General features: G+C 37.7%; 1 protein-coding gene across 3 annotated transcripts in view; it reads right to left on the reverse strand.

Annotated features, from left to right (window-relative positions):
- Window positions 1-13,530, reverse strand: part of prom1a (prominin 1a) — a 135,661-nt gene that overhangs the window by 43,070 nt on the left and 79,061 nt on the right. For 2 of the 3 annotated variants that reach the window (XM_057849376.1, XM_057849375.1), the window contains 8 exons: window positions 9,672-9,901; window positions 9,348-9,422; window positions 9,196-9,259; window positions 8,952-9,111; window positions 6,526-6,678; window positions 3,210-3,333; window positions 3,014-3,117; window positions 522-606 (listed from right to left, as the gene is read on the reverse strand). In XM_057849376.1, coding sequence (XP_057705359.1) covers window positions 522-606; window positions 3,014-3,117; window positions 3,210-3,333; window positions 6,526-6,678; window positions 8,952-9,111; window positions 9,196-9,259; window positions 9,348-9,422; window positions 9,672-9,901 — 995 coding nt within the window. Of the gene's footprint in view, window positions 1-521; window positions 607-3,013; window positions 3,118-3,209; window positions 3,334-6,525; window positions 6,679-8,951; window positions 9,112-9,195; window positions 9,260-9,347; window positions 9,423-9,671; window positions 9,902-12,436; window positions 12,461-13,530 lie in introns of all 3 variants that reach the window. The other variant, XM_057849374.1, reaches the window with a different exon arrangement.

Here is a 13,530-nt window from a genome sequence, read left to right on the forward strand (position 1 = left end):
GGTCTTTTCTTTTCTCCATGCTTAATGTGGTACACACAAGGACAAAGGACAGAAGTTGTGTCAACTTTAATCCATTTTAACTGGCTGCAAGTGTGATTTAGTTAGTTATGTGCCACAGGTAAGTAACAGGTGCTGTTAATTAATTACATAAATTAGAGAAGCATCGCATGATTTTTTTAAAAGGGTGCCAATACTTTTGTCCGGCCCATTTTTAGAGTTTTGTGTAAAATGATAACAATTTAATTTTTTCCCCCATTCACTCATGTGTTTTTTTTTCATTGCAAGCAAAATAAATGAAGACATTACTACCAAAGCATTTGCAATTGCAATCATTTTCTGGGAGAAATTGAGCATTATCTGACTGAATTGCAGGGGTGCCAATACTTTTGGCCAGCACTGTAGAATAAAGAAAACAAATGTATTTCAATATTGGGTCCCTTGAAAGGCCTTCCTTGTATTGCAATAATTATAATAATAGTATCAGTCACGTGTTGGCACACGCTGGTGTTGCTTTCACTGACCACTGTGGCATTGAGAAAATTGGAGACATTGAAGACTTTATCCAGGCGCAGAGCCGAGTAGATGCCTTTGTTCTCCTTGCAGGTGCTGCACAGATACACACAAACACGCACACAAAAAGGGATGCTAATAAGAGCATTTGCTGCCACCCAGTGATCGTGAACATAAGTGCATTACAATCTATAATATCTGACTGGACAGGAAGTTTAGATTAACAGCCAGCATGTAAATGCTGCACAGTGTAAATGTGAGTTGAGTTTACACTGCTTTGTCATGTGCGTGACTATAAAAGGGCAGAATGGAGTGCAACAAGACTTGGAAAACAACGAATGATGTCAGGCAGCTACACCGCTCATAAATCTTTGCGGTCAAAAAATTTCATTGTCTATACACTAAAACACTATATCAGGTTTGCATCAGGACAGTAGGGACATACCAACTTTTCAGGAAGCTCAAATTGTCCCCACCAATTTTTAAGCAACCTTATGTGCATTACATAATTTCAGTTATATAGGTAATTTAGATTGTCTTCCCATATGTTGTAAGAATAGAATTGACCCTCCCATGATTAAGTGAATTACAGTACTTTAATTATGTTCAATCTTACATTGACCCCTTTTCACTTGCTGAATGTGCCACAAACGCCCGTTTGATTGGATGATTACTTCACCCCCCGTCCCCCGACAGAAATACAACATGCCGCCTCTTTTGCCCCCTTCGAAGATGAGGGATATTTTGTTAGTTAGATAGTTTTTTTTTGTCCCCGCTAGCAGCCGTAAGTAATGTACAAACGTCAATGTTGTGTAGGTGGGGAACATACCACTAATTTTGCTACTGAAAGTCTGACCTGCATCAGAGTTAGTATAACATTAATCTGTGGAAATGTGTCGAACTCGAGGAGGAAGCTGCTTTGAGAGAAATATCCTCCTGGATGTTTTCTAATGTTGACGTTAATTAAACTGTTAGAAATGTAGTGAATCAACCCTTCTCCCTAGTTTTTATTTTTATTTTATTTATGTGTTCTTAAAGCAGCCCAAAGCAGCTTTCATTCTTTAATAGGTTTGGCTGTGCTTGTGGACAAAAGCAGTAGTGTTTTACATGGAGGAAGGCTCCATTTTTATTATTTATTTTTGTTATTCCCTGTCTAAGAAGTTTTTTTGGTATATTTATTTAGACAGACAATTTTGAGTGGTATTAAGATAAATGTTTTTTTTTTTTTTTTTTTTTTGCATTCTTGGACACTTTAAGAGATGATTAACAAGTTTGTATTTCTTGTGTATGGTGATATAATTTATTAATTTGTGTTCAAATAATGCAATTTAAATTTGCTAATGAAATCCAGAGAGTTGTTCTAGAAGTTTTCAAAATGTTTCTTTAGTAGTTTTTGAAAACAAAGGTTTGAATCGAACCTGAACCAATACATATGCCCTACAAAAATCCACCTCCTTAAAACTGAACAAAAAAAACCCCACCTTGTTTTCAGTGTAAATCTACTTGAAATAAGTGAAATTATCTGCCAGTGCTTCATATAAATGTTACTAAGATTTCTTGAGATAAGAAAAATAGCTACCTGAAAATATAGATTTAAGAAAATATGATCAGATTAAGACGATATAAATTTGCAGTGTGAAAGTTAGTATAAATCAGGGTCCCAGTTTTTATTTGGCACCGACTGACCACGGAAAACCGGACATATGATCCTTTTAATTTCATAATAGTAACTATGAAGGAACTACAATACTGTATTCACTATTCAAACTAGGAACTATTTTCTCTACTAGGGGACAGGGCACTCATGCTCTTTGGACGAATAATGCTTCATTACATTTTTTTTTTTTCTCTCTCTTTTTATTATTAATTTAATGATATTTTTCCATTATTTCTTTGGCTTTGGTTATTTAATGGGTATTTTACAGTGTCTTTTTAACAACAGTTCATATCGATAGGTTTGTGCCGAGAGAAAAACAAAGTACCATTGTTAAAAAAAAAAAAAAAAAAAAAAAAAAAAAATCAAACAAAAATAAGCAGTTACTCAAAATGTTACTCATTACTTGAGTATATTTTTCACTGCATACTTTTTTACTTGTACTTGAGTACATTTTTTGGATGACTACTTTTAATCTTACTTGAGTAATATTATTTTGAAGTAACGCTACTCTTACTTGAGTAAAATTTTTTGCTACTGCACCCACCTCTGGCCTATCAATTAATTAGGGTCTTATTAGTGAGAAATGTAGGCTGACCCCCGTTCACCCAATCTGTTTGGTCTTATAAATGTGCTGTCCCCAGCAAAAAGTGTACATGCAGGTTATGCTTTCATATCATCCCTACCATTATTGACACCAAACCTACGCCCTTGATATAATATATACTATATATGTCCTATTTAAAAATAAGTACTGAGAGGGACAAAAATAAGAAAAATTGAGTCAAAAAGAAGGAAGCCACGAGTAACTGTAAATTCTCATTCCCACATTTGCAAACCCAGCATTACCTGTACACGCTCTCTGCGGTGAGGTCTAGCTCCGAGTCGTTGTACAGGTACCCGGGGATGAAGTTTCTCCACTCAGGGTTCACCAGGTACGGCGCGTCCACCACCTGGACACCAGTCGGAAGGAAAGATTGAACGGCGCACCATCGGCATTATTAGATTTAACATGCTCGAGCCCATATTCCCCTCGAGGACTGGCCTTGAAGAGTTCCTTGGTGTGGTAGGGCTCGCAGATGAGCTTCTCCATGTTCCCTCCGACCAGAAAGAGCGCAGTCAGCAGGCCCATGAGAACCCAGGAGAAGATGAAGCTGAAGCCCACGCCACTGTGGATAAGGTGATAAAGAACAATTATAACGACAACAACCAATAAAACTCTCTGCCAGCCTCTCCCAGTCAAGATGCCAATGAGTTAATTGCTCTATATTAAGCCTGAACGATATATCGTTTAAACATCGCCATCGCGATGTGCGCGTGCGCGATAGTCCCATTACAAGCACGTGCGATAGTTTTTTTTTTTTTTTTAATCCACATTCGCCTTGCTTTCTGCTCTGCGCACAGCCTCACACCCTCCCTCTCCCAGCCCTTTGTTTCTCACAGTCACTGCAGCACTTGCTTATTAAAGTTAACGATTCTCGTTGTTTTTGATCTTGCCATAGAAGCGGACTTCAAAGCGGAGCCATGTGTCAATCATCGTTTAACTTGTTAAACAGTTTCTGCAAGGAAGCCGCGCTGGAATCAATGTGTGCGCGTGTGGAGACGATGGAGGGATATAAAATAAATGCCAGAAGTGATAATGAGGAGTTTGAAATTTCTACATGTCACTCCAAGAGTCACAGCTAAGGTAGATAAACAGAAGCATTTAATAAAGACAAGCATTTTTCTTCTACAGTACTTTATTCTTGTTCAAAAATGATTTGGTTGGACAGATATGTTTAAAACTGATCATAATTATGACATTTGAAGTGCTTAAAAACCATTTATTTATTCATTCATTCATTTTCCATGCCACTTTTCCTCACGAGGGTCGCGGAGGTGCTGGAGCCTATCCCAGCTAACTACGGGCAGTAGGCAGGGGACACCCTGAACTGGTTGCCAGCCAATTGCAGGGCACAAGGAGACATACAACCATTCACGCACACACTCATACCTACGGACAATTTAGAGTGTTCAATCAGCCTACCATGCATGTTTTTGGGATGTGGGAGGAAACCCACGCAGGCACGGGGAGAATATGCAAACTCCACACAGCAAGGCCGAAGCCCGGGATTGAACCCTTGATCTCAGACCTGTGAGGCAGACGTGCTAACCACTCAGCCACCGTGCCCCCATTTATTTATATATTTTAAAAATCACTTTGGGGGAAAAAGTGAGAAAAAAACATGTCTTACATGTTTCTCTTTCCAATGCTAAATCTGAATAAATACATTGAGCCAAAAAACACACACAAAAACAAAAACAAAAACAAAACAAAAAAAATGGGGATGGGGCGCTACTTCGCGGTTTTTCACTTATCGCGGCGGGTTCTGGTCCCCATTAACTGCGAAAAACGAGGGATCACTGTACACTGTGGTGATGGTGAGTCATCCAAAGTCTTTCCAAAAAGCTATTCAAGTCATCTAGTGAACATTTCTTTAATAATTTTTAATTAAAAAAAAAAAAAAAAAAAAAAAAAATATATATATATATATATATATATATATATATATTAGGGCTGTCAAAATTATCGCGTTAACACGCGGTAATTAATTTTTTAAATTAATCACGTTAAAATATTTGACGCAATTAACGCACATGTCCCGCTCAGACAGTATTCTGCCTTTTGGTAAGTTTTACAGCAAGGTTTTTTGTGCTGTCTAACAGCGAACTCTTGTGGTCGCGTTGCGACATGGTTTATTGCTTTCTTGCCAGTTCATTATGGCTGCACGACGTCTCAGGCTGACGCCTACGTTGTAATGTTGTGCTCATATGATCCTTGGACAAGATTTGTCCATAAGTATGGTTGTTATAAAGAATGTACATATTATGTTAGTAAGTGAAATGTTATATTTTTTGTATGAGACGCTTTTTGTTTATGTTTAGTGAACCTGTATAGCGTGCTAAGCTAACGTTGTTGCTAATGCAATGCTTGTGTACTTTTTTTTGTAGTTTCACTACGGTCTAAAGAGGACAGTGGTTTGAGTCCATTTTATTAATAAATCAGATGAAAAAGGAAGAAGTCTGATTATTAAGGTGTCGTTCACTAGCTGTCTAGCTTTGGAAAAAGTAGATGCTTCGGAGTGAGGACAGCATAGACAGATTTAAATGACAGTAGAGTGAAATGCCCACTACAGTCCTTATGTACCGTATGTTGAATGTATATATCCATTTTTCCAATTTATTTTACAGAATATATTTATAATTTACAGAAAAATATGGCATATTTTATAGATGGTTTGAATTGCGATTAATTGCGATTAATTACGATTAATTAATTTTTAAGCTGTAATTAACTCGATTAAAAATTTTAATCGTTTGACAGCCCTAATATATATTTTATTTAATATCGCAATATAATATTGCAATATATTGCAAACCCCAAAAAAATTGCAACAACAGTTTTTTCCAATATCGTTCAGGCCTACTCTATTTAGAGTTAAAAACCTATGGTTTCTTATTGTTATGATAACAATACATTTGCCACGTTTACATGGAGCCAAATATTCCAATTACAATCGGAATATTTGTTCAAACCAAATAAATGTGTTCCATATAAACACCTCATTCGGAATGAACAGGCCCAAACCGAATGGAATTTCATTCCGATTCACAGGGGTGGAATATTCCTTTTCCCAAACCGATTAGAAGTAAAATTATATCATGTAAACAGGGAAGCGGAATGGTGTCTGGTTGCGTTCTTTCTGCACATGCTCCGTACTGACGTGGTGACGTCACTTTGTGACGTAAGTAACGTCACTTGCAACATGGCTTCCAAGCACAGCGCACCTAATTGGAGTCCGGCGGAAAGATTGTATTTAATTCAAACTTTAAAAGAATTGAATATAATTGCTCGCTTAGACGGGCACAAAACGAGGAACAGTGAACTATTTAAAAAAGTTCACGAGAGGTTACACGAAGCCGGAATAGACCGGAGCGATGACCAGATTAGAAACCGGTGGAAAACCGGCTACTACAAGGCAAAAGAGCAAAACAGCAGAAGCGGATACGACCCCACAAACACAACAAGTGGGTTAAAGTTAAAACAGCGGCACTCCGACGATCGATCTCCATGTTTTGCAACGTGACGCTTTGTTTTGATTAATCTGCGCATGTCAGAAGGCAGTTGTCAAACGTCCTTTCGGAATAAAGGCAGTCACATGTAAACGCTGGATCGGAATAGATGAAGTGACATGTAAACACCTGATCTGAAATTTCCATTCGGAATGATTTGAATCGGTATGAATAAAAGTCAGCATGTAAACGTGGCTATTGTTAAGTCCAATGTAAGTGAGAAGCCGGGACTCCATGTCGCTACTTACGCCATGAGCATGGTGCCTCCCGTATTGGAGATGCACCCTCGCGTAGTGGGCGAGGCGTGCTTGTCGTATCCCAGCGTGCCGCACAGAAGGCCCAAATAGTTAAAGGCCAGCACCAACACCAGCATGCAGCACAAAGCTACACAGCCTGTCCACCTGGCACACACGCAAAACAGTAACACAACAAAGGGAAAGTAAACATATTGTTTAAAATAGGATATGCAATTTCTGGTGAATTGTGAAGGGAATAGTATATTTTCTCATATTTACTGTTTGACTGTTTGTATTACTCTAACACACCTAATATAAAGTAAAATAAATAGCCTTTACTGTAGATCATAGTTTAAGAAAAACAAGCAGAAAATATTTGATATTATAAACAGTTGGACTTGGAATGATTAGACCTGGCAGCGCCAAGACAACGGGCAGATAAGGACAGAAAGATACAGGATGCCTTCTGACCACGGAAGCCCAACGCGCGCCCCATGCAGCTGACTGAGCGAGATTGACGCTGACAAGCAGGTGATAGGCAAGACATCTACAAGCCCACGCCTGGACCACCAAAACGCCGCCATCAGCTCTTCTGTATGTCTGATTTCCCAACTGATAACACAAGAAGGCAAAGGCTGAGAACTTGAACACTCAGTGCCTCTTTGACCCTGAGGTGGACAACGTGGTGGTAACGGTGACTCCGCAACTGTGATGCACGAACTATACGGCTCAACCTGCAACAGAAGATTATCCTAAACAATACCCTTCTTCCGGCCCACAGCCCGCCCTGCGAGAGTTCAAAAAGACTGAATGCTTAACTAATTGTTGTCATTTTTCTTGGGAACCTTTTGTTGACTTGTGATATGGTGACCCTGGATCCAGTTTGCGTCCTCGTCTGGGTCTCTCTGTGCTGTATGATTGCTGCCGACTTGGAATAAATTGTCAACTTGTGTTTCGAAGCCTTTTTCCAGCATTTAAAATGGAGTCAGTACAAGGGGTTAAGACTAAGGTGAACGCGCGGAGTTTGGCCTTTTGACCATATTGTCGGGGTTCAGCCGGCCCGGGTTGCTGGAATTGTGCTAGCACAGTTCCGATGGTTCAGCTGGCGTGATTCCGGCAATATGGCTTCTTTCAATTGCTTTTCAGTCATTTCCTATTCATTTTGATGGTTTTAGTTCAGTTTTTGTACATTTTGGATAATTTCCTGTTGATTTTAGGGAGTTTTGGGGTCATGTCCTGATTATTTGTCACTTCCTCTTCATTGTGCAGAATTTCCAGGTCACCTTCTCTTACGTTTTTGGGTGCTTCTTATACATTTAGGGCATTTCTAGGTCACTTCCTGTTGGTTTTGGAGGACTAACGGGTCACTTCCTGTACATTTTAGGCATGAAGGGGTCACTTGTACATTTTTGGATAATTTCCTGTTGATTTTTGGGTGTTTTGAGTCACTCCCTGTTAATTTTCAGGCATTCGAGGAGTTTTTTTTTTGTAAGTAACAAGAAGAACTGTTTTATGCCATTTTTGGGTCACTTCCTGATCATTCGTCACGTCCTGTTCATTTTGCAGAATTTCTGGGTCACTTCCTGTTAAGATTTCCGGCACTTAGTGTACATTTATGGTACTTTCTGTTTGTTTTGGAGCACGAATGGGTAACGTCCTGTTAATTTTAAGGCAATTCTAGGAGTTTTTTTGTAAATAACAATGAAGAACTGTTTTATGGCATTTTTGGGTCACTTCCTGATCATTTGTCACTTCCTCTTCATTTTGCGGAATTTCCGGGTGACATCCTGTTAGGTTTTGGGGCACTCCCTGTACATTTAGGGCATTTCTAGGTCACTTCCTGTTGGTTTTAGAGCACTAACGGGTCACTTCTTGTACATTTCGGGCATTCAGAGGCCACTTCTTGTACATTTTGGATCAATTCCTGTTGATTTTAGAGTGTTTTTGGGTCACTCCCTGTTTATTTGTCATTTCCTGTTTATTTTCGGGCATTTTGGGGAAGTTTTTTGTTGTTGTTAATAACAATGAATTGATTTTATTGCATTTTTGGGTCACTTCCTGATCATTCATCACTTCATGGTAGTTTTGGGGGACTAGCGGGTCAAACTTGTACATTTTGAGTCACTTCTTTGGGCAATTCGAGGACTTTTTTGGGGGGTCAATAATAAATCGCCAATGGGGATTTTTTGCAGTTGAAAATAAATTGACGTGAGCAGATACATTTTCATGGGAGTTGAACCGATTGTGCCTTTGGAAAAGAATGGAGCCATTGAAAATGTATAGGAAGTTTTTTTGTCAGATTTTGTACATCTTTTACAAAAAAAAAAAAACTGTACAATAATGTAAATCGGACAAAAACTGACTTTGCTTTGCAAAGCATCCCTACAATAAAACACGAAACACACTCCATTTACAGCAATTATTTTAAGAGGTCTGACCTGTAGAAGTCCAGTTTGTCAATTTCAGGGTACTGGTCCTCGATTTTGGCGTGGACGTGGCTGATGAAGATGGTGAAGTTGGACAGAGAGGTTTGGACTGGGAATGCTTTGGACAAGTCACCCACGTTCGCGCCGATGTCATCCACCAAACTCTGCACCCCTTAAACGGTTTGGATTAGGAAATGGACATAAAAATAAGACGCCAGATTTATTTTGCAGAAAAAGGCCAAAAGGTTTGTCTTACTGTCGACAACACTTCTAGTCTGTACCATCACCATGTAAGGCGTGTCGTTCAAGGAGGCGTAACCCTAAAATAGGTAAGAAAATGTATTTTTTAAAAACCATTTCATTAATGTTTTTTTTTTTTTTTTTTTTGCGAAATTTTATCAACAGCACCTTGTTGATGACAGCGCTGAGGTCTGTTTGCAACAAGTCGTTAATCTTTTCTAGCTGACCGTTCACATTGGGAAGCTGTAACACAAAGAATAAAAAAACAAACAAACGTAGATTTATTAAAAAATTCAAACATATTTAGTATGACAAGAGGAATTATTATTCAAACATATTTATTCAAGATTATGCATTGGTGTTCTAATTCATTGGACTTGATGTAATCAGAAAAAAAGTGTTTTGGATGTTTTTTTTTGTTATTTTTAAAGTTGCAATAAATCAACTTTCAATTGGATTGTATAATTAAAACGGTGCAACACTACACGATACCCTGGTGAAGTTGGCGCTGACGTGCAGTTGTTCCAGTGACTGGCGGATTCCCCGGCAAAGCTGGGCTGAGGTGGCGTCCGACTCCTCGTCGTGGCAACCAGGGTCGTTGAGGGAGCGCTGGATGTTGGCCCTGACCAGGCTCAGGTTGAATTCCAGCTTGCCCGTGGCCTCCTGCAGCACTTGCAGGGAGACGCTCACGTTCTCCAGGGCTTCCTTGGTTTCACGCATGGCTGCGGAACCGGTAACATTTCTCAACATGGTGTATTGTCTGTACCACTTGATACGTGTTGGAATAAACACTGACTGCGGTTTTGCCTTCAAGGTAATTTCATGCTCAAAATATGAGTCTTTCTCTACAAAATAACTGATTGTCCAAGCAACAGCTCACTTTTGGCTAATTAACCCTTTCAGTGACAGCGGTTACTAAAGTGGACAAATAAGCCTTTAAGTGCCAAAGTCGCAGTAGTTACTACTTTGCTCTTTTCATACTTTGCTTCGGGACAATAAAAAAAAAAAAAAAAACTGTTCCGTGAGCCACTATTGGCCCGCAGGCTATCGTTTGGACACTCATGCTTAAGAGCGTTAGCCCTTTATAAAGTAAGTGACTTTTTTTGTTTATTAAACTTAAATATGAATTCATAAATGAATACAATGGTAATAAGAGCTACCTTAATGACATTAAAATGAATAAAAACGGAAATGCACTCTAGTTACTGCCACAAATAAATCTCCAATTAGATTTGTCTTTTCATAGTATTTAACTCACTGCATGACACTGACAGCGATAGACATTCATTAATGCTCTTCTTTCTGTGCCATTGACGGCGCAAGACGTCCAATCCAATTTGAACAGGAGGGGTTCAGTCAAAACGGACTGGACGTCTAGCGCCGTCAATAGCAGTCAATGATTTAAATGAGTGCCCTTTTTTAAATTTTAATTTTTAAATAAATAAATAAATACAAACATAATTTGTGCATTAAAGGTTTAAACCAAAACAGGAACGCTATGAATAACTAGATCTTAATAGCTTTTAAATGAGATGCAAATTTTTGTTCTTGTCGTGGGCAATTAAAAGTTTAGCAGCACCAGGGGACACAACAAACAAGCCAAGGGTAGGAAAATGACAAAGTTGCCCCTTGGCGGACATTTTGCAACAGGATTAGAGCATGCGCGAGTCCTCTTGCATCCTTAAGTGCATTTCAGATGCAGGAAATAGCAAAAACAAGGAATTGATTTTGACACTTACTGTAGGTTCACTGTTACTAAAGTGAATTAAAACTGCACCCAGCATGAAATCTCAAGCTAAGTGTTCTGTATTCATCATTCCGTCTCCTATTTAGTCAACTTTAAGAAAGACATTAACATAACAACAAACGACACAGAACATCCAAAACAATGCTCTTCGTTGACAAAAAGCTGCATTCTTCAACAAGTATGGGTATGTTAACCGCTTGATGCCTGAATTTACATTTCACAAATATACATAAGGCATATGCATATGTACATAAGTACTGTACATAACAATAGTGTTAATAATTAATAAATAAGTAAATATAGAAAAAGTGAAAAATAAAGCTAAGAATGAGAAAATAAAGGAGGAAATTATTTTATTTTATATACTCCCCTCCCCCCCAAATTATACATTTTTAATTGTATTCATTATCATTTAAAAAAAAAATTATTTACACAATATTTTCTTTTATTTCTTTAGTTCCATTTTTTTTTACTTAAAAAAAAATTAAGTAGTTTTTAATTTTCTTTTTTTTTTTGGTGGTGTTTTTCAATTCAATTATATAAATAAATGTTATTAATTATATTACTATTATTTTCATGTACTTAGTCATGTGAAAAAAATTAGGACACCCCATTAAATATTCAGTTCTTTATTAAGAATTGTTCACATATTTCTGATCTTGTTTTTCTTTATTTTTGGAAAAGAAAGGGATTTATTGCTGGTACACAACAAAAATTAACATTGTTTTACTCATTAAACCAAATATATCAACAAAATACATATTATAAGTGAGGAAAAAGTTAGGACACCCCACCACCTAATGGCTAGTGCTGAAATAACTTCAGTGAGACGCTTTTTGTAGCCATCTACCAGTCTTTTACATCAGTCTGAAGAAAGTTTGCCCGCACTCCTCAGCGCAGAATACTTTCGCCGCGTGAAATATACAGTAAACATGCTTTTTGGTGTCGTACACACTTTAAATAAGGTAAGCCTTCTTCATAACACTGGGTAATGATGTTCTAATCATGTGCACCTGATGTGATACCCCTGTGTATGATTTTAGCCATTTTAAGTGGGATTGAATGTGGGGGTGTTCTAATTTATTCCTCAACAGAAATTGCATTTATTTAAAATTAAACTTTACACAAAGTTATTAAAAAAGATATTTTTCAGTTTTAATTATTTAGTTCTATTACTTGAATCTCTCAAGATTTTAAAAATTGATATTACGGTAAATATCCATATGACCAAATACGTTAGAAAATACACAGGCTTCCATAGGGTAGGGTGTCCTAATTTTTTCACATGACTGTATGTATTACCCCAATGCTTTTTGATGTATATTTGTTAAATGTAAATTCAGGCATCGAAGGGTTAACAGCAGTTGATTTCTTTTTGTCAGTGCAAAATGCAGTTTTAATATACAAATGGGTGTTGAAAACGACATAAAGGGGTCCGAGGGCTTGGGCGGCTTAGGGGCTCACCACTGGGGACAAAGCAGACTCGACGTCAGGGCCGAGTTTCTGTTACCTTTGACGGCTCTGTCGATTTTCACTTCATATAAAATACACAAAAACAAAGAAAAGCATAACACAAACTAAACTATGATGTCATCAAAATGTCGTCACAGTATCAACATCATCATTAATTAAGGGATACCTAATTTGACTTTATTTTTCTTCATTATTTTAGTCTTTTAGGATTTTATTTTTTTCACCAGAAAATTGTCAAAATAACCCTGGAATGCCCCAAAATGTGCAGGTAGTGACCCTTTAGTACCATCAAATTACCAACAAAGTGATCCAAAATTAACTCATTACTTGCCATCAACAATGATGGACATCCAATTTGTTTAAACCGGTAGGACTGACTGTGAATGCTCATATTTCACTGCCATTGACGGTGCTATACGTCCAATCTCTTCCAGTCAAAAGGAATTTGAACGTCTAGCGCTGTCAATGACACCCAATGGCATGGGCGTAGGTTTGGTCTCAACATTGGTCTCAACACTTTTTGCTGGGGACGGGACATTAATAAGACCAAACAGATTGGGTGAACGGGGGTCAGGGGTATATTTCTCATGAATATGAACCTAATTAATTGATAGGCTGAATGATCAATGCAAAATAAATCTGTATTGACTTATACTAACTTTCATATGTATTACTTCAAGTGATACATCGTTCGATTCAAACCTTTCTTTTCAAAAACTACTTTTTAAATTATATTAACATACACAATAATCTCTTCACCATCCAGGAATGCAAAAAATAAACAATAGTCTTAAGACCACTCAACATTGTCTGTCTAAATAAAGAAATTAGCTTCTGACTCACTCAAATTAGCTGAAACTCACAAATTTTCCTATTTAGGCATCACGATGACCCAGAAGCACAAAGACCTTTTTAAAGAGAACTTTTTAAACCCATTAACTCAAACCAAACAAATACTCACACAATGGTCACCACTCTCCATGTCTCTCATTGGGCGAATAAATTCCATTAAAATGACAATTTTACCAAAATTCTTGTACTTATTTCAGGTGCTACCAATTTTTATTCCCAAAAGCTTTTTCGATCATCTTGATTCGATTATCTCGTCTTATATTTGGAAAGGAAAAAGGG

Source organism: Corythoichthys intestinalis, chromosome 11 (assembly GCF_030265065.1).
Source record: "Corythoichthys intestinalis isolate RoL2023-P3 chromosome 11, ASM3026506v1, whole genome shotgun sequence".
Taxonomy (NCBI): domain Eukaryota; kingdom Metazoa; phylum Chordata; class Actinopteri; order Syngnathiformes; family Syngnathidae; genus Corythoichthys; species Corythoichthys intestinalis.